The sequence below is a fragment of the Lygodium microphyllum genome, chromosome 4 (assembly GCF_053477565.2).
Source record: "Lygodium microphyllum isolate KBCC chromosome 4, Lygodium_microphyllum_v1.1.10, whole genome shotgun sequence".
In the NCBI taxonomy this organism is placed as follows: Eukaryota; Viridiplantae; Streptophyta; class Polypodiopsida; order Schizaeales; family Lygodiaceae; genus Lygodium; species Lygodium microphyllum.
In genome coordinates, this window is record NC_141138.1 from 97,017,913 (window position 1) to 97,040,846 (window position 22,934).

Below are 22,934 nucleotides of genomic sequence, written 5' to 3' on the forward strand. Positions count from 1 at the left end.
AGTCTATCAGCTTCCAGAATCAACAAAGTCAAGACGGAATTGCTTGCCTTAACCTATAACAAGGCCCATCCATGGCTATTACAGTATGGCTTTAGGTTAGTCAAATGTGGGGAAATCACAAGGTATCTTGGGTGTCCAATAGGTGAAGGTCTTTCTTCCAAACTGGCTTTCAATGGTTCAAGGGGAAAATCCAGAATAAGTTCGAGAAATGGCAAAAATTTCAGTTGTCATTAATTGGGAAGCTAGTGGTAGCCAAGGTGGTTTTGTTCTCACTTACGGTTTTTATGGCCTCCATGATCCCTTTCATCGTACTTCGTAGGAACAGTTAGACTGGATGGTGAGAGATTTCTTGTGGAAGAAAGACTCAGCCAAGGGCTATGTGCAAATACCGTGGGCCATTCTTGCTATAGATAGATCAGAGGGAGGGTTATGGGCTGGACTCCTTTTATCCTAAAGCACAACGACTAGCACTCTCGACACTCAAAAGAATTGTTACTTATCAACCATGGGCAGGTCTTCTCAAGGAATGGATTAGAATAGCTAAAATTGATGGCAAAGAATGGCATGAAGTCTCCTGGCATGATATGCTATGTGGGAATTTGAAGATCAAAATCCCCCAGTCCAAAATGGCACAGGACCTGCTATAGCTATGGGACTCTCTCTTAGGTGAAAATGAAGCTCCTCCCCGATCCCCAAAAGAAAGAGGATGGTTCATTGTTGCTTAGCATTTGGCTCTCCCCGTTCCCCTATGATCCTCCCTTCACACCCTTTCACGAGCAGCCCAGATTGGCAAGGAAAATGGCCCTTAAAGGACTAAAGTCATGGGTGGATGTTTGGGACTCACCCTCCGCCACATGGAAGGACCTGCCTACCATTAGGCACCAATTTAGACTAAGTGAAACAGAACTTCAGTGTGACTAATGCCTCAAGCCGACTTATCCGCCGCTGAGCAATCCACAGCACACCCATCTCCTAAAATCACTGGTCATTGAGGCAGGCACAAGAGCTTGGCTTGCTAAGAAGTCTAAACAAATTCATGGCTTATCTGCCCAGGTAATCATGCAAACTTGGGATGTTTGGAAAAAACAGTTCCCTCACACTCGAATGTCCACTTGGAGGAGACAGCTAAGAAGAACGTGGAAAGGTACCAAATCCAACCAACTAAGCACCCTCCTGTGGACACTGGTACTCAATAAGCTACCTGTCCAGGCAAGGCTTAATAAATTTCTTAAAATCCCCCCTTATTGCATCTGGATGTAAAAAAGAGGAAAAGAGTACCACCCACCTCTTTTGGGACTGTCCTATTTGTCAGACCGGTATGGAGAGCCATTAGGAAATGGCTAAGAGAGGCCAAACTAAAGGATGGTGTCACTATGAAGCTTGCCCTTTTCGGGGAGTTTGGACTTGACAAGACCTCACTGTTGCTGTTGGACACCATAAGAGCAATCACACTCGAGCACATTTGGTGTTTGAGGAATAGAGCCATCCTCAAATCAGGAAAGAGAACTACTCCTGTTGAAGACATACCTGCCCTGAAAGATCAGATCATAGTCTATCTGAAGCGTATTAGGAACACCCATTGGGTCTTCCGTCTATTTTGTAAAAAGCTACGCCGGTCCAGTTCCGCAATTTCAGAGCCCACAAACTGGGCGCAATGTGGGCGGGCAAATGGTGGTGTGTAACCAACCTAAATGCTAGTCGGTTGGAAGTTTGATGGATGGCCTGCGCGGTTTCTGATATCATCCTTCACTCGTGGTTCATCTTTCAGCGCACCGGCAACCAGTTTATTTGCCCAATAAAGAAAGCGAGGCAGACGAAGACGACAACGAAGAGCGGGGCTCAGGCAACCCTAATCTCTCTCCCGGGCCTCCCTCCATCCCTCCCTCCCTCTATCTCTGCGGATCTACTTTTCTCTCCTTGCTGACTTGTCGGCGCTGGTTCACAGGATCATCATCCATGGGGCACGACTCTGTTTTCAAGAAAGAGTACCCTCTAGGTATGTAGTATATCCTCTCCTCCTGTGCGTGTGTGCGCCTCTAACGTGCGCGTCTGACTGCCTGTAACTGACCTTTGGATTCTCTTTTTGATTTTTGCAGAGGAACGCAAGTCGAAAGCTGCTAAAATGCGTGAAAAATACCCTGATAGGATCCCGGTACTTCTCCCATTCTCTCTCAGAGCTGTTTATACAGTCTATGGCTTCGTCTTACGAACAATTAAATGTCAATTGTGACGGTTAGTGCGCGTGATAAGTATTGTGTGGAAATATAGAATGTTTTGCTTCAGGCCGTGAGTTAGGCAGATTCCTGGGGGGAGCGTCAGTGCAGCACGAAGCGATTCGTTTTACCTACCTTTCATCGTCTTTCAAGTAGTATGAGTGCAAATCTGGAAGATTTTGCTGCAGGTCGTCAGCAGGCAGTGAATCCTAGGTGCATCATCAGTGCAATAGACCACAGTCTTTGTATGAAGCAATTCAGGATAGTTTGCGTCTGGCAATGCTCATGTTGTCTTGCTAGAATGACACTTTGTTTCACGAATCATAGAGCAGGTTAGATGCTGTAGGGTACTGCAAAACACATTAACCAGTAGACGATTAGGGCACTTTTTAATATCTTCCCTTCTTCATGTCTTTGCAGTTATCTCTTTCCCAATTCATATGAATTGTGTTTTGTTTGTGGGATTGGTCAAGACATTGTGAACCAAAAACCATATGTTGTGAAGTGCAATGTGGGGTACATTATGGGGATATCTATGTGGTGGCAATTAGTGGTTTCATAGGTCGTCAACATGGAGCTGATCATGGAAATTAGCCAAAGTATGCTCTTCACTCATCCACAATGAAAGCTTAGATATTATCAACACTTGCTAACCTTAGTCAATGGAATGACATACTCAGAAACTTATAACAAATATATAAAAAATACACCTAGTAAAGAAGACAAGATTCCATTCTTACTTAATTATTACCCTACATAAACATGATTTGCAGCATCATCCGTGCAAACTTGCACTATGTTTGGAGATCCTATATCTAGGGTTGCATCCTTTGAGGGTGGCGAAGGTGTACTTCCTTGATTTGTATTGACCACTAGTATGAACATATTTCATAAACATTGTGTCATGAACAGAAGTATCCATGATGTTGATTATAGGTCTTCGTCTATTGTCTAGCTAGCCACCATTACATGCTGTGGTGCATTCATATTCTGCTCATTTTTCATGCACACCATATAACTCTGCATTAACATGCCTAACTTTATCCAATAATTTCTTGTGGGTGGCCACACCTCTCCTACTGCCCTCACCACGTCCATAAAGAAAGGTGGTTTTAGTTTAATGTGTGGGATACGTTTAGCTTGGAAATACTTGTTCATAGCCATAGTTGCATTCTTTTTTGCTTGAAGATTCCATGCTTGTTTGAAGCTTTCTTGCATGCTAGAAGTAGAAACCCTATGTTTCTTTGATGATGAAACATATGTATTCATGAAGATGACAAGCCGCCTATGACATTTGCACCAATAGAAGCTTCTTGTGCCTCACCCAAGTAACTACCTCGGCATCAATATTTGCCTCATTTGGATGCATCCCATGTGTAATTTCCTATATACTTTTTTGATGTTTAGTTGTGGAGGTTGTTCTTAAGCTATTATATCATATGCTTTTAGGCCTAAAAAATGTGCTCTAATGCGCGATGAACCACCATTCTAATGCCTATGTATGCGTACAATACTTGCATTTCATTGTATGCATATCTTTTGAAAGCTTTTGGAGAATGATGACTAAATCCCATGCTTGGCTATTTTTCTCCCCATCCCCACAACTTGTAAGGAAAAAGAAGAAACTTCTTGAAAATCCATGTTCAAGGATCAAGAGAGAAGGAAAAAAATTATCCACAAAAGTATGCGGCTTTTGAGATAGAAGAGAGCTTGTTTGTGTTCGGTTTCAACAGACAGGCCGGATACAAGAAAACATAGGTTGAAACGTAACGTCACCTTCAATTACAACTTTATAGGTGAGATAGAGCGTGTGATTGCTTGTCTTTCTTTGTGTCAATATCTTGGTTTAGCCTTTGCTAGGGTTTGGCATGGACATTTTGAGCTTTGGTGTTGTCTTTGTTCATTAGCCCTTTGCATATGACAATAGCGTTTACCCTAGTTGCATCTACTCAAGATATCAGGGTCTCTTGAGTCTCTTCACTGCCTTTTTTAAATTTATTGGTCTGTCTAGCTTGGCCCCTCACTTTTTTGTAGCCCATGTGATTGCCTTGTAGCAAGGTATTCAAAGATGGAACATTATGCTTTGATACCATATCAAGAGAAAGTAGGGTTTGCAAGGAGAAATGCAAGAGTTTATGACAAACACATAACAAAAAAAACCAAAATGCTAAAGAAGAATGAATAAGAGAGTAAGTGTGTAACGAATGTGGATATATGGCTATGTTCTACTATCAGGCATATGAGCAATTGAACTCTCTAGGGTCGTGCCTCGACTATCTCGAGTGGACTAAATAAAAGTGATACTAATAAAGCGTTTTTGGGGTTGTAAATGGAAACTTGAACATTAACTAATAGAATACAATGCACTTAATGACTTTGGTATCTCAACATAGGGACATCTTCTATTGTGTGTGGCCACTCATTGCTAGGGTGTCACTATTTCGGTCTAGGTGAATATCCTTTCTAGTGGGTAGATGCTTTTTTAGATTGTTTGGGCAGCATTCGTTGGATCCATTACAGTGTTGTCTGCACATTGCTACATTCGTTTAATGAGTGCTCCATCTTTCTTGTTGATTGTGATCAAGTTGTTGCTTTTGCATTAATCTCTCTCTAGTCATCATCTTCTCTTCTTTGCTTAGCTTATCTTCTCCATCCTGTTGTACCAAGTGCTCTCATTAATGTGGTGTAATCTACACGGCCTTTTATGTTTTGTTAGAAGAATAGCATGAGAATCCTATGTAAGAAAGGGTGCATGAGAAAAGGCGAGGGTGAATGGACTAATGGATAGGAAAAACTCTAGCTCTAGCTTATCTAGTGGCTATATAAATAGCCCTAAGGATCTCTCGCAATATAGAAGAGAGAGTATATTAGTTGTACATCATGAGCAATTGAATAAGCAAGATCTTTTTGTACTTTGTGAGCTCTCCTCCCTCTTGTGTACACTTTTTGTCATGAGGACATGTATTTTTGAAACCTCACTTAACATGTGGATTAATTTTTAATCACACGATTAAGTAAATGTTGCACATGTGAGGTGCAATTGGGCTTAGAATAAATTTACAAGCCTGGCACCTGATGAAATCACGGGATGTCAAAGACAAAAGTTGCTATAAGTTATGCTGTATAGGTACTTGGTGGTATCTAGTGTTAGTTGTTGGCCTATATCATTCATTTGGCGATAAGTGTTAGTTGGTGATACTAGAGAAGTGGCATTTAATGGTACCTAATGCCAATCTGATGGTCAAAGATGGCGCAAAGACACTCGGAAATGGAAATTGCTTAGCCAATTTTTAATTGGCAAATCAGATTATTTTTTAGGGCATCAAAATAATTATTAGATTAATTTTCAGTATTTAAAGACTGAAAATTAATATTTAATTATGGCTAATACTGGAAAAACCATTTGGAAAGGCTATCACTTGTCAAAAATGCCCATGCAAGATTGAAAGTCTTTAGAGATTTGAGAGAGGCACTTTTAGTGGATTCAACTTGCAAGAGAGAGGGAAGAGATGCTGCTGGTCTGGTTTGCAGCCATTGGAGGATCTTCTGAGGCAGCTAGGGGCAAGAGAAGACCAATCAATAACAGGTGATAACATCTACAAGTTGTTGAGACAGGACAGTAGCAGTAAGTGATTGATTTTCTTCAGTTCTTTGCATCTACATGCTGTTGTGATAGGGCAGTAGCTACGTTGACTGATTTCCAATCATTCTTCGTGACAAAACTTTGAATTTTTTCTCTCTATAGCATTCTCTCTTATCTTCAAGCCATTTCACAGCCTTGCTTTGAAGATCTCAGCATCTGGACCCTTGAAGGCTGAGAAATTGCAAATTTCTTTGTTGTAAACCCTAATTTACAGCAGAAATTAGGATTTAGCAGTAGCCTTGGAAAGCATGTCAGAAATTGGAAGCTCCAAGACTTGGATTTTTCAGGGCTGAAGGTGAATTTAGCTAAATTCAAGTGGAGAACTAGTGAACCACTGAATTTGGAGCATTTCCATCGTCAATGAAGTGGGTGAAGGCCAATTAAGTGTCCGAATCAAGGGGCAAATTAGATTGAAGACTTGCTGGTCACTTTGGACAGTAAGGGGAGTGTGGATTGCGAAGGGGATTGGGAGAATCCCATTGTAAATCAGCTTTTTCTTCAATAAAGCTAAAGAAATACTGAAAGGGATGCCAATTTTGGGGTCAATCGGGTGTTCATTGTTCAAGATCAGTTGGTAAATTTGTATTTTCAGATTTGCAATGATTGATGTTGGGAATAGTTCTCAGCATGGACAACATGTGGAAAATGTGGGAAATGACCCAAATGTCGGGACTTCAATGCATAAAGAGGTTGATGACTAGCAAGGGACTGAAGAATTTGATGATAGCTTAAAGGATCGAATGAGTACATCAGGAAATCTTTTTGTTGAATTGGCAAAGGATCTGCAGTTTACTCTTTATTGAATGCCCCAAAGAAGAACAACAAAGGCAAAGAGAAGAAGACACTTTCTACAGCTTCGAGATAGCCACGAAAGAAATGCTTAAGCCTACTTTAGAAGAGCCCAAAATGCCTGATGGGCACAAACAGTTGGTATCCGTGGGGCAGCAAGTGCGAATGAATGGTCAACTTGGTAGTTCCAATCCATGGGAACATGGGCAATAATGCAATTATGCACATGCAAGCATGGGACAGCAAGGATGCTTTGGTGGTGGTACCATTTTTCATGCTATGGTTGGACAGGCACCGCATACGGGAATGTATGGCACAAATCCGTATGGTATGTAGCAGCCAATGTATGGCTTTCAATACCCAATGTATCCAAGTAATGCAAGTGGAATGCATAATCCCATGTATGGTAGTATAGGCATGATGCCTGGGTCACAAAGCAGGCCATATGGATATGTATCGGCACCCCAGGGATTGCTGGAGCACAATGATTTGGTGCTGGTCGTGTAGGTACTTTAAATAGTACTGGTTTTTATGCAAATACGGCCAATGGACCCTTTGTGCAACAGCCCATTTATGATAACTGGACTGCCATAGGCCGCTGAAGGACTATGATGAAGGTGGCAAAAGCATGAAGTTTGAGCCTTTCAGTGGTGCACAAGATAGGCTGAAAGCACTTGTTTTTATTCAGCAGTTTGATGCAGCCTATTCTGGAGGTAACTTCATAGAGGCATCTAAGATATGTAAGGTAGCCACGTTTTTCAAGGGAAATGCATTGTAGTGGTGGTCTACACTTCTTATTCAAGGGAAGTCACCTACCACTTGGGTCCAGTTCAAGCAAATGTTTGCTTCAAATTGGTTGACAAGTACCTTTGAAGTAGACATTATGACAACTTGGAATAAGTTGAATTCCAAAGACTACAAGAACTTGGATCACTATAATAAGAAGTTTTGGGATGCATTGGTGCCAATTACTTTTTATCACACAGTACCCCTCCATAAGTAGGTGGAGAAGTATATTTGTGGTTTGCCGAAGGGTATTCAAGATTTTTGCATAAGTCCACTATTTCCAGCATGTCTCAGCTTATAGAAACTGCTACTATAGCGGACACATTGCTGCGTGGAAAGGATGTAGGATTCCACAATGATGATGTCAAGTCACATGTCAAAGAGGCAAAGATTGAGAAAAAGGGTAAATTTGAAAATAAAGCTGAAAACCGAGGCAGATCTGAAAATAGGGCTGGAAAGAGGAATAGATTGCAGAGAAAGAGTGGGAAAAGTGATGTACGACGTAGGGACTTGATGGCTGCAAATTAATGCTATATTTGTGAACAGGAAGGGCATTTGGTATGCAACTGTCCTTATAAATAGCAAATTGAAAAGGATGATAATAAGGGAAAGAAAGACAAAACCATTGCTAGTTTAGTGCTTGATATAGTGGCAGATCAGCCTAGTCAAGATAGTACTGAACTTTGTAGGACATGGGGCAAAATCAGAGAGCGACATGCATTGATTTTTCTTGATCCAGGGGCACGGTGAAATTTTCATCTCTCTTGATATGACAGCTCATTTAGGCACTAGAGAGTGAGATAGGGCCCATGGGTGAGATTAGTATGACATGCAAGGGATATGCAGAGTTCGTCACTCCTATCATTTTAAAGCTTTGTTTGCACACTGAAAGTTATGTGGACATCAAAGAGTTTTTTATTGCTCCATTGAAAGGATGTGACGTCGTGCTTGGTATGCCTTGGTGTCATTGTGTGCATGTAGTGATTGATACTCATGATTTGATTGTGACCCTCTTCCATAGAGGCAAAGTTCATACTTTGGATATAAAATTGAAAGGGAAATCTGGCCTTGTTGTATCTGCTTTTGCTATTTCCAAAGTAATGAAAAAATCAGCTTTCAACTTACTAAGAGAGTAGTTGATCGTCGTAGGCGTGCTTTGCACTTTGCAGAGGGCGAGTATGTATTGCTGCGATTTGAAAAGCATAGCTGAAAAAGATAAAGGGTAAAGAGCGATTGTATCCAAAGCTGCCTATGAGATACTATGGGCCATTCCAAGTGTTGGGAGAGGATCAGTGATGCAGGCTATAGGCTGAAATTGCCTCCACACTGGCGGATACGCAATGCCTTTCATGTGAGCTTGCTTAGACCTTTTTATGGAGATGTGCTAGAGGATATCTTTGATGAAATTCAGCCGAAGGTTGAAGAGCTCGATGAAATACTAGTACAAGAGTAGATTTTGGCACATAAAGAGAGGAAGATCACGGGTAAGGGTTTCATAAGGCACTTGGTGAAGTTTCGTAATTATTTAACAATGGATGCCAAATGGATGGAGAAGGATGGCTTGGCAGACCATCCTCAGTTGTTGCAACTTTACCTTGATGCTTTTCAGGTAGAGCGACTTTAGGGCTCAATCAGGTTCAACAGAGTAGAGGTCCAAAGTATTACCTGATGCTTGTGAAGGAGCTAACACTTCCGCTCCTCAATAATGGAAAGCTCTTGTATGTAGTGGATCTTGGATGTATTCAGCATGCATTCAAGGTACTGCGCTGACATTATGTTTGCTATGAGGTCACTACTTAGTGTACTAGTCAATGTGAGATGTATGCTGATGAGTATGAGTTTCACCCGGACACTGGAACTATACTTTTGCATCAGTCTATGATCAATTTAGTATGAATTTTGTCTCAATTTTGAACAAAAACTCTGATCAGTTTTAGCTCAGCTTGAGAATCATTTATGGTCATTTTTTGGATCAATTTTGCATCAATTTTTGCATTCATTGATCAGCAAGTGATCAGTTTATGATCAGACTATGCTCAGTTTTCAATGGTTTACATCTAGTTCCATGGACAATAATATATGTTATGATGCCATTGATGCTTTAGCCATGGTTTATGCTTGGTTATGCTATGCTATGATTTGGTTTTCCTAAATAAGTTGACCTCATGAGAAATGAAGATGTCACATGATAATCTGACAATGTATTTGAGATTCTTTGCGAGTCTTATATTATAATATGTTGGTTGGTAATTTTCAACATATGTTGGGCATATAGAATGTGATCCGAGAAAATAAAAAAAAATATTTATCTAACACTTTGTTGATTTTTTGTACATTTGGAGGTTTGAAATAAAGAAGAGGGTGGGAATAACCTCTTAGGAAATCCAAGAAATCACTGGATGGAAATATTTCATGGACCAGTTTACCAAGGGGAGGTGAAGAGTAGAGATCAATGGAGGAAGGTGAAGGGAAAATGTGTAATGTGAAAAGAAAAGACATGATATGGATTTGGAGCCATCCAAAGGGCATGTGAGGCTCATAATGTCATGGCTTTGGAGCCTTATGATAATTCAAACGAATGAGACTCTTCTTGGAAGCATTAGTGGAAGAAAAATCAAGCACATGATTTTGTAAGATTTTTTAAAAATACTTCCATTTCGATCCAAAAAAACTTTTCAAAATGAAAATTGTAACGCGTAAGCTAAAGTTTCGGCTGGTATTTTTTAATAATTTTTTGGAGCTACGAGTCGGGAGATATGGCTAAAATGGTGAATGTCAACTTTTTTCAACTGTGGTAGAGACCACCTCCCAATTTTATACACACCCATATTTTCTTCTCCACACTTAATACTTTCATAAAACATTATTCATTAGACTTCCAACCCTTTTTCCCCTCTTCTCCTCTCTCTTAAGCTAATAAACCATTAGAATTCTCTTTCTAAATCACCCTCAAATCATCCTTAATTGTAGTAATAATGTATGAATTCTGACTACTCTCTCTTCATTATTGCTAGATATGATCTTATTTTATGAAGATTCTCTATATTTTTTTTATAGAAGAGCTCTTGGACTCAAGCTATGGGGGGGAGAATGGAGACAACTCACCTATGATGGAACTTGATTAAGTATAAAATTGGTCAACAAAACATCTAGATAGAGATTCCACATTGGTGGAACCGCCTTAATGCAGCTTTGGTGGTGTTAATTCCTATTCTATCTTAACCTTCTCCCTAAACATCTCGTGATTTCCTTGAGGGTGTTTAGGAAGGAGGTTAAGATAGAATAAGAATTAACACCACCAAAGCTGCATTAAGGCGGTTCCACCGATGTGGAAGCTCTATCTAGATGATTTGTTGACCAATTTTGTACTTAATTAAGTTCCATCATAGGTGTGTTGTCTCCATTCTCCCCCCCATAGCTTGAGTCCAAGAGCTCTCCAAAGTAAGGTTGGAAGACCATATTCATGAATCGTTGAAAGGTTGCTGGGGCATTTGTGAGACCAAAGGGCATGACCCGAAAGGCAAAACAGCCCCATGGTGTGATGAAAGTAGTATTCTTTTGATCCTCCTCTACAATGCGAATCTGGAAGTAGCCAGAGTAGCCATCACACACTGTATACCGCTCATGTCCCGCTACTTCATTCAAGATTTCATCCTGAAATGGGAGAAGAAAATAATTCCTCTTTGTTGGTCTCACTACTACTGGGGAGACCCATTCTGAATCTTCCACTGGGTATATGAATCTTGCATTCAAGAGTCTCTTCACCTTCGTCAACAGTGCATCCTGTTGCACAACTCCCAGTCTGCTCAATCTTTGTACTACAGGTTTGCTTTCTTCTTTGAGTTGGATGTGATGCTTCACTGCAGTGACACCTGTAATGTAAGTATAATTAGAAATAAACAATGATGCATGTTTCTTGAGAACATTCACATAACCCTTCCTTTCTTCATTCTTTATATCTTTGGATATCATCTTCTCTAGGCTAGCATTCTACACATATTCTCCTTGGATTCTTGGGTTGCCTTCTTCTTTATCCTTTATATCCTTGGATATCATCTTCTCTAGGCTAGCATCCCACACATCTTCTCCTTGGATTCTTGGATTGTCTTCTGATGAGGTAGGTTCCTTTAAGGTAACGCCCATAACTTCAAGAGTGCTATCACTCTCTCCACTTGAACTCTCTTCCTTTTCTACCGATGAGGAACATCTACTTGAGCTCCACTCATTGGCAGACGTTTCTAGTTCAAGATTCTCTTGACACCCACTCTTCAAGTTATAAATCACCTTTTGATCGTGGCCATCCACCTTACGTGGCCTCAACTCCAGATCCCTAGTTGCTCAATCTTGCCTAGCTCCGATGCCCATAGGCTAAGGTCTCCCTAGGATGAGGAGATATCCTTCTCCCTTTACTGGTATCACATAAACATCCACTGCTGTAGTGATTTCAAAAACAGAAACTCTCAAAGCTTTCACTACATCCACACATGTGACCGCATCATTGTTGGTCATCTTTGCCCTAAAGGTTGAGGATTCCACTTCATCTAAGCCTTATTGATGCATAAGCTTTTCTGTCATGACACAAACCTCTCCTCCACTATCGATGTATGTTTTTCGAATTCGTTGACCTTTGATTTGAGCCTTCACTAAAGACACTATATCTTTGAGGCCATATGCCTTGATTGCACTAATCATTTTACCTTGCCTTGCTCTTGTGCTTACCATTTTTGATCATTGTCGTCGTAGCTTTGGAGAGGTATGAAGTAGTTGTGGCCAAGTAATTTTTGGCCCTTCAGAGCTCACATATGCTATCAGATCATAAGGTTGTGGCTGAGAACCCAAAGGGAAGTTGAAGATATCAATTTTAGACCTAGTTCGAGTCTTTCTCTTCTTCTCTTCATCTCGAGGCGCCCATGATATACTTGCCTCATTGATTGCTTCCTTGCTTGTCTTAGTTTGGATATGTACCCACTTGATAGGCATGGTCTCTACTACATCTACCTTCATCTTACTTCTCGCTATTTTTTCTTGGAGCCTTCTATCCCTGACCACCTCCTCTATTTTTATGCAATTAACATTTGGTTGAACAGCAGAGGTTTCAGTTTGAACATAAGATGGTTGTAAAATTGCAGGTCGTGATTGCTCTTGCTCTTGAGTTCTAGCACGAGAAGGGCTTGTTGTCGAGGACCTCTGGCAGGGTGATCATATCTTCTAGGGTGAGGACAAATGTACATGTCATATCCATTTTCTCTACAGTTGTAACATAATATCTTCCTTGCTTGTTGCCGCATTTGTGGTCGATTCCCACCATTCCCCTCGATAGGTATTTTTGCATCTTGCACAAGATTCACTCTCAAACTCTCTAGTTGATTAGTAAGATTGTTTATTTGTTAGATCATGTCTTCTTTATCTCTAACAAGGCCTGGTGGATTAGATACATTTTGGGAGAACTTGAGAGGTCTCCATAGTTGTAATGTTGTTTTCCAAAACTACTTGGCTAGCTTGGGCTTGGTAGAGAATCTTTCGATTTTTTTTCCTAGTGATCCTCAAAGCATCTTCAAAAGTGTTTGAAAATTTCACTTTTACTTTTTCCTTGAGCAAGGGGTACAAACCTGAAATAAATCGATCTTTTTGAAGGTAATTTGGAGCTCTCTCACCAGGATTCAGTGAGTGACCATTGTCCCTAAAGCTTCAAAAACCCTTCCTTATAAGTTGCATAACCATAAGGGTCACTTTGATGGAGAGTTAAAAGCCGTTGCCATAACTCTTCAGCTGAGTTAATTTGTTGAAATCTCTGCAAGAAAGCTGCCTTCAATCCCTTCCATTTAGCTCTTTGGGCCGGATTTAGAGTTTGGAACCACATTCTAGCTTATTCCTTTAGCACAAAAGGAAAAACTCTCAACTTTAATGCTTCATCATCCCTCCCAGAGAAAAGGAAGGCTATCTCAAGGTTGTCCAAAAAATCCACTGCATTTTTTCCATTGCGCCCAAAGAAGCTTTGAAATGTCATGTTGCCTTAGTAGAGTACAAAGATGAACACGTCTAGACTTAAGTTGTATTTTATGAGGGGAAGGATGAATGGGTTCACAGATTCATTGATTTCAGCAAGACGTCTAGGTTCTAGTATGCTTCTAATAATGCCTTGGAATCTAAGCTTGGTACTGGCTATAATATGCACAATTTGCATAGCAAGAGGTTGGATTGGTCCATATAACTCGTGGTGATTCATGAGAAACTATTATAATAAAATAAAGACATGTATATTGAAAGACGCATTGTAGTCTAACATTGGGAAGATTATAGGTTCTGGTGATACAAGAATCTCCCTTAATCTTTCAGTCCCAAAGTACATGACAAGATACTACTGGAAGAAAATCTTCCTACTGATGCATACATTAACTGGGATGATTTGTACAGAGTGGAAGGTGTAGAAATTGGAGCCATCATTATTATTCATAAGTGGAGACTACTTAAGGGAGTAGAGGGAATGCATTTTCTTGAATTATAAAGGATTTTTTCCAGAGTGTTTTTTTTTGGAATCCACCAACTTTGCTATACAGAGAATTTTCTCACCAGTGATTGTTCTTACCTTAGTGTGTCTATTCTCGGCGACATATATTTCATAAGGTGTGATGGCAACCTTTTCAACCACACCCAATCTTCGAGCTAGTAACAGTTGAAGGTAGTGTTCATACTTTGCACCTCTACAAAACTCCACACCGTTCATGCATAGTTGTCCTCCTTTGATGTGGATTAGGCCAGAGAGAGAGGGATTTGATGATTTGGAGACGAGAACCTTCCGATAGAGCCTTTACTTTGTTTACAAAATACTCACCACAATTATGAGAACCTAACAATTGATGGCAACATGATTTTTTCTGTTGTGAAAGAATGAAATTTCTAAGGCGAACACCCTTTATCCGCATACGTGCCGTCATCCGATAGGCATACTTCATTTCTTAGGCTTCCTTGGGAGACCATTGTGGGAGTCATAGACTTCGATCAGCTTCGAAAAGAGTTAGTGAAGGTGTTGGAGAAGAGCCACTTGGAGCAATTGTTGTAGAGGATGCATCACTATCTGTTGTATCGTCCCGCACAAGGAGGTAGAGAATTGTGGATGAGAATGTTTGTCAACGGGGGCACCAATTTATGACGAAGAAAATTCGGTATGGCAGCCTCTATACTATGCCAAACTCCCTTTTGCCATAAAGTGAATTAGGTAAGGGTACCATCTAGTCATGGAAGAGCAGACTAGGACGCTATGCAAGAGAGAGAGCAGCTTGTGAGGGAGAATAGAGGAATACTCTGAGAGAGAGAGAGAGAGAGAGAGAGAGAGAGAGAGAGAGAGAGAGAGAGAGAGAACTACAAAAAATAGATGAATCAATAAAACTAAAGAGAGCACAAGAATGAAGAACCCTCAAGACATAATCAATATACACAATATGGATACCAATAGCATGGGCTTATTACACTGTACCGCATGCATAAGCTATAGTAAGGAAATGAACTGCATGAGGTCATGAGAGAGAATGGGAAAGACTCAATAGGGCTGAAGAAGGTCTCTTGACTCTCTCTTGTAGTGTGAATTTATATATTACTACTACAATTAAGGATGATTTGAGGGTGATTTAGGAGGGGAATTCTAATGGTTTATTAGCTTGAGAGAGAGGAGAAGAGAGGCGAAAGGGTTGGGAGACTAATGAAGGATGTTTTATGGAAGCATTTGAGAGTGATTTAGGAGGGGAATTCTAATGGTTTCTCAAGCTAATAAACCATTAGAATTTCGCTCCTAAATCACCCTAAGTTCCATAAAACATCATTCGTTAGACTCCCAACCCTTTCCCCTCTCTTCTCCTCTCTCTCAAGCTAATAAACCGTTAGAATTCCCCTCCTAAATCACCCTCAAGTCATCCTTAATTGTAGTAGTAATGTATGACCATTAGAATTTCCCTCCTAAATCGCCCTCAAATCATCCTTAATTGTAGTAGTAATGTATGAATTCTCACTACTCTCTCTCCATTATTGCTAGATATGATTTTATTTTATGAAGATTCTCTATATTTTTTTATTGGAGAGCTCTTAGACTCAAGCTATGGGGGGGATAATAGAGATAACTCACCTATGATGGAACTTGATTACGTACAAAATTGGTCAAGAAAACATCTAGATGGAGCTTCCACATTGGTGGAACCGCCTTAATGCAGCTTTGGTGGTGTTAATTCCTATTCTATCTTAACCTCCTCCCTAAAAACTCTCAAGGTCTATATAAAGAGGCATTCTCCTCTGTAATTTACAAGAGAGAGCCAAGAGGCTTTCTTTAGCCCTATTGAGTTTTCCCCATTCTCTCTCATGAGCTTATGCAGTTCATTCCCTTACTATAGCTTATGTATGCTCTACAATGTAATAAACCCATGCTATTGGTGTCCATATTGTGTATATTGGTTGCGTCTTGAGGGTTCTCCAACTCTTGTGTTCTCTTTAAGTTTTATTGATTTATCTATTTTTTGTAGTTCTCTCTCACTCACTCTCTCTCTCTCTCTCACAGTTTTCCTCTCTTCTCCCTCACTAGCTCCTCTTCCTCTTGCATAGCGTCCTAGAGCGCTCTTCCATGACTAGGTGGTGCCCTTACCTCATTGACTTTGTGGCAGAAGGGAGTTTGGCATAGTATAGAGGCTGCTATACCGAATTTTCTTCGTTATAAATTGGTGCCCCCACTGAGGACATTCTCATCCACAATTATCTACATTCTTATGCGGGACGATACAACATATAGTGGTGCATCCTCTACAACAAGTGCTCCAAGTGGCTCTTCTCCAACGCCTTCACCAACTCTTTTTGAAGCTGGTCGAAGTCCACGACTCCCATAATGGTCTCCCAAGGAAGCCCAAGAAAGGAAGTATGCCTATTGGATGACGGCACGTATGCGGGTAAAGGGTGTTCGCCTTAGAAATTCCATTCTTTTACATCAGAAAAAATCATGTTGCCATCAATTGTTAGGTTCTCATAATTGTGGTGAGTATTTTGCAAACAAAGTAAAAGCCCTTTCGGGAGGTCCTCGTCTCCAAATCATCAAATTCCTCTCTCTACCCTTATCTGCATCAAAGGAGGACCACTATGCATGAACGGTGTGGAGTTTTGTAGAGGTGCAAAGTATGGAGACTACCTTCAACTGTTGCTAGCTCGAAGGTTGGGTGTGGTTGAAAAGGTTGCTATCATACCTTATGAAATATATGTCGCCGAGGATAGACACACTAAGGTAAGAACAATCACTGGTGAGAAAATTCTCTGTATAGCAAAGTTGGTGGGTTCCAGAAAGAAACACTCTGGGAAAAATCATTTATAATTCAAAAAAATGCATTCCCTCTACTCCCTTAAGTAGTCTCCACTTATGAATAATAATAATGGCCCGAATTTCTACACCTTCCACTCTGTACAAAACATCTGAGTTAATGTATGCATCAGTAGGAAGATTTTCTTACAGCAGTGTCTTGTCATGTACTTTGGGACTGAAAGATTAAGAGAGATTTTTGTATCACCAGAACCTATTATCTTCTCAATGCTAGACTACAATGCATCCTTCAATGTACATGTCTTTATTTTATTATAATAGTTTCTCATGAATCACTGCGAGTTATATGGATCGATCCAACCTCTTGCTATGCAAATTGTGTATATTGTAGCCAGTACAAAGCTTAGATTTCAAGGCATTATTAGAAGCATACTGGGGCCTAGACGTCTTGTTGAAATCAATGCATCTGTGAACCCATTTATCATTCTCTCATAAAATACAACTTAAGTCTAGACGTATTCATCTTTGTACTCTACTAAGGCAACATGACATTTCAAAGCTTCTTTTGGTGCCATGGGAAAAATGCAGTGGATTTTTTGGACAACCTTGAGATGGCCTTCCTTGTCTCTGGGAGGGATGATGAAGCATTAAAGTTGAGAGCTTTTCCTTTTGTGCTAAAGGAATAAGCTAGAATGTGGTTCCAAACTCTAAATCTGGCCCAAAGAGCTGAATGGAAGGGATTGAAGGCAGCTTTTTTGCAGAGATTTCAACAAACTAACTTAGCTGAAGAGTTATGGTAACGGCTTTTGACCCTCCATCAAAGTGATCCTTATGGTTATGCAACTTATAAGGAAGGGTTTTTGAAGCTTTGGGAGCAGTGGTCAGACTCACTGAATCCTGGTGAGAGAGCTTCAAATTGCCTTCAAAAGGATTGATTTATTTCAGGTTTGTACCCCTTGCTCAGAGAGAAAGTAAAGGTGAAATTTTCAAACACTTTTGAAGATGCTTTGAGAATCACTAGGAAAAAGAATCGAAAGATTCTCTACCAAGCCCAAGCTAGCCAAGCAGTTTTGGGAAACAACATCACAACTATGAAGACCTCTTAAGTTTCTAAATGTATCTAATGCACCAGGCCTTGTTAGAGGTTAAGAAGACATGATCTAACAAATAAATAATCTTACTAATCAACTAGAGGGTTTGAGAGAATCTTGTGCAAGGTGCAAGAAGACCTATCGAGGGAAATGGTGGGAATCGACCACAAATGCAACGTGAAGCAAGGGAGATGTTGTGTTACAACTGTGGAGAAAATGGACATGGCATGTACAATTGTCCTCACTCTAGAAGATATGATCACCCTGTTAGATGTCCTTGCTCTCCTCGTGCTAGGACTCAAGATCAAGAGCAGTCACGACCTGCAATTTTACAACCATCTTATGTTCAAGCTGAAACCTCTGCTGTTCAACCAATTGTTAATATCATAAAAATAGAGGAGGTGGTCAGGGATAGAAGGCTCCAAGAAGAAATAGCGAGAGGTAAGATGAAGGTAAATGTAGTAGAGACCATGCCTATTAAGCGGGTACGTGTCCAAATTGAGGCAAGCAAGGAAGCAATCAATGAGGCAAGTACTTCACGGGCACTTAGAGATGAAGGGAAGAAGAGAAAGACTCGAACTAGGTCTAAAATTGATATCTTCGACTTCCCTTTGGGTTCTCGAATACAACCTTATGATCTAATAGTGGGATTTAATAGTAGATTTGAGCTCTCAAGGGCCAAAAATTACTTTACCACAACTACCTTTTGCCTCTCCAAAGCTACGACGACAATGGTAAAAAATGGTAAGCACAATGGCAAGGCAAGGTAAAATGGTTAGTGCAATCAAGGCATCTAGCCTCAAAGATATAGTGCCTTTAGTGGAGTCTCAAATCAAAGGTCAACGGATTCGAAAAACATACATCGATAGTGGAGCAGAGGTTTGTGTCATGACAGAAAAGCTTATGCATCAATTAGGTTTAGATGTAATGGAATCCTCAACCTTTAGGGCAAAGATGGCCAACAATGATGCGGATAGACACAACGAGTTGTTATGGTTCTTCTCTATTTTCAGGATCTTGTATGATTGACATTGACATTGACATCAAGTTTTCTTCGAGGTACCTTGGTGGTGGCTCGATCACCCATTGGTTGGGTATCGATGGTTCTATTTTGGTGGTCTTTGTTGTATGGACTATACTTAGTCATTATCATCGTGTCATTGCATTGTATCAGATCATCCATGATCTGAGAGAGGGTGTTAGCAGTCTAGTCAGCTAATGAGTGAGTCTAGGCATGTGCCTTAGTGGGACATGCATCACTGAGTATTTGAGGCATTTTTTATTTGTCATTATGATGGTGATTTGGGCATTTATTGCTGGCTGATCAGCATTAAATGCTGGCAGACCTGATCACATTATTGTCATATTTTTGGCCTTTATGTTTTGGCTCCCTCCTCCACATTGTAGAATCTAGTGCATGTGCTGTTGGAGAGAGGGAGCGAGTGTAGTGCCGACACAATGACTCACTGTTGTACGTGATTGTCTCATGTTTGGTATGTGGACTCCATTTCCCGAGCATGTCTCTGTGTTCTGCTTTGCAGCGTCCTTGTTTTTTCTTTTTTCTCTCTCTTCTGTTTTGTGTTCAGCAGTTTGTTTCAGCATTCTTCTATGCTTCCATTGTTGCATCCACATATGATAAAAGGTAGCAAGGCATGTGCACCCCTTGGTACCTAGCAAGGAGGAGAGGGTGGAGTGTGATAGCAATGCATGTGCTCTACCAATTTTAAGGCAAAACAGTGGCATGTTTCTAGAATCTTTTTTTTTTGAGGTAATTATGTAATTTTAGAGGTATTTCATTTAGAGGTCAACTCAAAATTGAAGGTTACATTTAAATTTTGAAGATGTTTTGGATGAACCCAACATTAATGTTTTATCAAGCTTTGGATTTTGTATGGGTGGTTTTATTAGCATATTGCTCATAAGAGCATGCTATAATAATGGTTAGGGGATTCTAGCCTGTTCTTTGGGGTAAGATTACCCCTTTGTTAACCAGCACTTTGTAGTTTTAGTTTTTAGGGGCTTAGAATTTTTTCCTTATCAACCAAAAAAAGTTAGCTCAAGAGCGAAAGAAATGGGCACAAGGAAATGCCCTAGAGCATGATGTGCACTCTTCTTTTTCTGCTGAACTGGAAGGCTGTATCTCATTGCTCTCAGTTTTACCACCGTATGTTCTAGAGTAATAGCCTTCCTCAAACATATATTTATGCATTCAGAATATTTTTACTTGTTTATGATAATGGCCTTGCCATATCCCTTATGAGCACATCTCCTTGCAATGCTATACGATGGCCCCGGATGGGATCAAGGTGAGTTGCATCTGTCCCTTGACACATGGTTACCTCTTCGGTAAGGTTGATCAATTCACTTCTAGATGTAGGCTAGGTAGTTGTTTGCAGATTGGTTGGGATCAATGGTTGCCTTCTTTGTTGCTCTTCCCTTCCATTATTGTACTCTCTCCCATTTGATGACCTTGGTAACCAAGTGTTAGCAGTGCATGAGCAAGTTGTTCTGATCTTCTCAAGTAATGCTAAATGCTCAACACTGCCCTGCTTCTGGCACATGTATTGCTGCATGCCAAGGGTCCTCCATTCCGGGTCTATCTCCTAATCTTTTAGTATGGCCTTTGGCGTTATTTTTGCAGAGATAGGTTGTTGTGAACTGTCTTGTGTATCATTTGTGGTGTCAGGTGAGTTATTTACTTGTCAGAGAAAAGTGCAGTGCAGGTTTTGAGCTAGTACACTTGTAAGAGTCATCAATGATCTAATTATTAATGTTGTAGGTCTTTTGGATTTTGATGTAGAGGATGCTTTCGATGATTACCTTTGTCCTTTTTCAGGTTATTGTTGAAAGAGCTTCAAAGACTGATTTACCAGAGATGGAGAAGAAGAAGTAAGAGCCCATTCTTTTTCAGGGGTGCTAGTCTGATTATGTTTATGTTGTGTTTTTTCTGAGGGCATTCTGTGGGTAAGCAGGTTTCTTGTACCTGAAGAGCTCACTGTTGGGCAGTTCGTGTACATAATTGGAAGACGACTTCAACTGAGACCTGGGCAGGCTTTATTCATTTTTGTGGGGGATGTCCTTCCACCAATAGGCAAGTTCCCTGAGGCTCTTTGGGCTTCAAAGTTGGAGTTAGCCTGCCAAGTCACCTTTTAGGTGGCAGCTATGCCTTTGCTCTCTTGCATAACATTATCATTGTCATTAGTTTGTCATAGCCAGGATAAGGTGCATTGATGAGGTATGTGGTGATTATTTCTTCTTGTGTTTCTGCAGCTTCCTTGATGGGTTCAATCTACAAGGACTACAAGGATCCAGATGGGTTTCTCTACATACATTACAGTGGTGAAAAGACTTTTGGTTAGAGCAGGGATAGGTGGTTTCTGATTTCTTCAGAAAAAAACGAAAAAGAAACCAAATGGGTATTAATGAGACTTGCTATGTACAGTGTATGGGTGTATGGGCTAGTTTTGTAGTTGTACAGCAACTCAACAAAGGAAAGAGAACTACACCAGTGATCCTACAACATTACTGTGCAAGTCTTAGTACTTGCAACATTGTATGCAAATCCAATTGGGGTCCTTGTTGGCCTTTGTACAACTCCATATTATTTGTCTGTATATAAGCCACTTCAAATGACAATCCCCAGACTAAGAGACTTGACCTGGTGAACTTCGTCCCAGATGTTACAGTTGTGCTTATAATCCTTCAATAACCCTTTGTTTTACATTTAGTGCTGATTCTTGATGCTTTGAATTCAAAGTAAGGGAAGACAACAGGATGTAAAAATCTACCATGCACTCACCACTGGAATGTTTCAGGTCCCATTGGTAACAGTCGGCTTAAAGATAAATTGTCTGTAATGTTGATTTCAAATGACAATACCTTACTCTGCTGGCTCCCAGACACTCCAGCATGTGAGAAAGTGATTGAGAGAGAGAGAGAGAGAGAGAGAGAGAGAGAGAGATTTTTGTGAACAATCTATTGTATCTATGAGAGATTGTGATAGAAGAGAACAGTTGAGAGATTTGAGAGAGAGAGAGAGAGAGAGAGAGAGAGAGAGAGAGAGAGATTTTTGTGAACAATCTATTGTATCTAGAGAGAGAGAGAGAGAGATTTTTGTGAACAATCTATTGTATCTATGAGAGATTGAGAGATTGTGATAGAAGAGAACAGTTGAGAGATTTTTGAAGACGAGATCAACTAGCTATTGTTCTTTCGGAGAGGTGCCGGATTACTCCATCCGATCCAAAGGCTGTAGGAGGGTGGTGTAGAAAAGGGAGGAGTGGGGTCTCAACCAAGGCATTTTTCTTCAAATCTTTAGCTAAGATGACTGTTGGAAGAAAAAGGGTTCTTGTGAATGGTACCATGGTGAGTCATGGAGCACAAAAGGAAATGGAAACAAGGAAGCAGATCAACAAGTACAACAGGCCAAGGTGACTACTGCAAACAAAAGGGTTCTTGTGAATGGTACCAGGGTAAGTCACCAAGCACAAGAGGAAATGGAAACAAGGAGGCAGATCAACAAGCAAAACAGGACATCAAAATAAAGAGGGAGACAAATTAGGAATGTATGACAAACAGCATCTTTTCAATAGTTAACGAAGTTGTGTTACAAAAGAAGATTGTATTGCATGTACGTATGTGAAGAGTTGTTGAGGGATGGCATGATGAAACATAAGTGGAACTTGTTGATGAAGAATGCCAAGAATGCTTAGTCACACAAGCTAGAGATCAGGCTGAGGTCACTATTGAAAGAAAGGGTTCAAGTGGATGGTATCATGACGAGGCATCAAGCAACTTTGCAATTTGAAACCATGGGAGATAAAGTTGAAGTACTAAAGCAATCAAAAAATTTCAAAGGAAGCAAACTATTACCACGAATGAGCTTGCACTAACACAATTCAAAAGACATGACCATGTAAAATTACTAAGTTGAAGGCTATTACAAAGGAGCGAAAGTGGGCAGTTTATGGAGGTGGCAATATCATCATAAAGGAGTTCTAAAAGCCTAAGCCTTAAGTTACTTTCGGGGCAAATGGGCAAATTATTGAGGTGGCAAAAGTCATTGTAGAAGCACTAAATTTCTTTTGGGTCATGATATATTAACTTTCATAGCTTTAGCAATTGGT

At 40.3% G+C, this 22,934-nt stretch overlaps 1 protein-coding gene across 2 annotated transcripts; it reads left to right on the forward strand.

Annotated features, from left to right (window-relative positions):
* Nucleotides 1-1,689: 1,689 nt before the first annotated feature.
* Nucleotides 1,690-21,529, forward strand: LOC148037359 (autophagy-related protein 8d-like). 2 transcript variants are annotated; one of them, XM_087676264.1, is made up of 5 exons: nucleotides 1,690-1,996; nucleotides 2,097-2,152; nucleotides 20,645-20,697; nucleotides 20,781-20,961; nucleotides 21,079-21,529. In XM_087676264.1, the coding sequence occupies exons 1-4, from the start codon at nucleotides 1,957-1,959 to the stop codon at nucleotides 20,959-20,961; spliced, it is 330 nt and encodes a 109-aa protein (XP_087532390.1). In that variant the 5' UTR covers nucleotides 1,690-1,956; the 3' UTR covers nucleotides 21,079-21,529. The 2 variants fall into 2 exon arrangements, with proteins under 2 accessions (XP_087532390.1, XP_087532389.1); XM_087676263.1 differs by having other exon boundaries at nucleotides 1,701-1,996; nucleotides 20,781-20,899; nucleotides 21,079-21,444.
* Nucleotides 21,530-22,934: the final 1,405 nt, after the last annotated feature.

What these genes read in the sequence shown, in the direction of transcription:
- LOC148037359 (XM_087676263.1), top strand. Translation starts at nt 1,957, where the DNA reads ATGGGGCACGACTCTGTTTTCAAGAAAGAGTACCCTCTAG. An exon ending in AATACCCTGATAGGATCCCG is followed by an intron (nt 2,153 to 20,644) that starts GTACTTCTCCCA and finishes GTCCTTTTTCAG; the next exon opens with GTTATTGTTGAAAGAGCTTC. An exon ending in CCAGAGATGGAGAAGAAGAA is followed by an intron (nt 20,698 to 20,780) that starts GTAAGAGCCCAT and finishes GTGGGTAAGCAG; the next exon opens with GTTTCTTGTACCTGAAGAGC.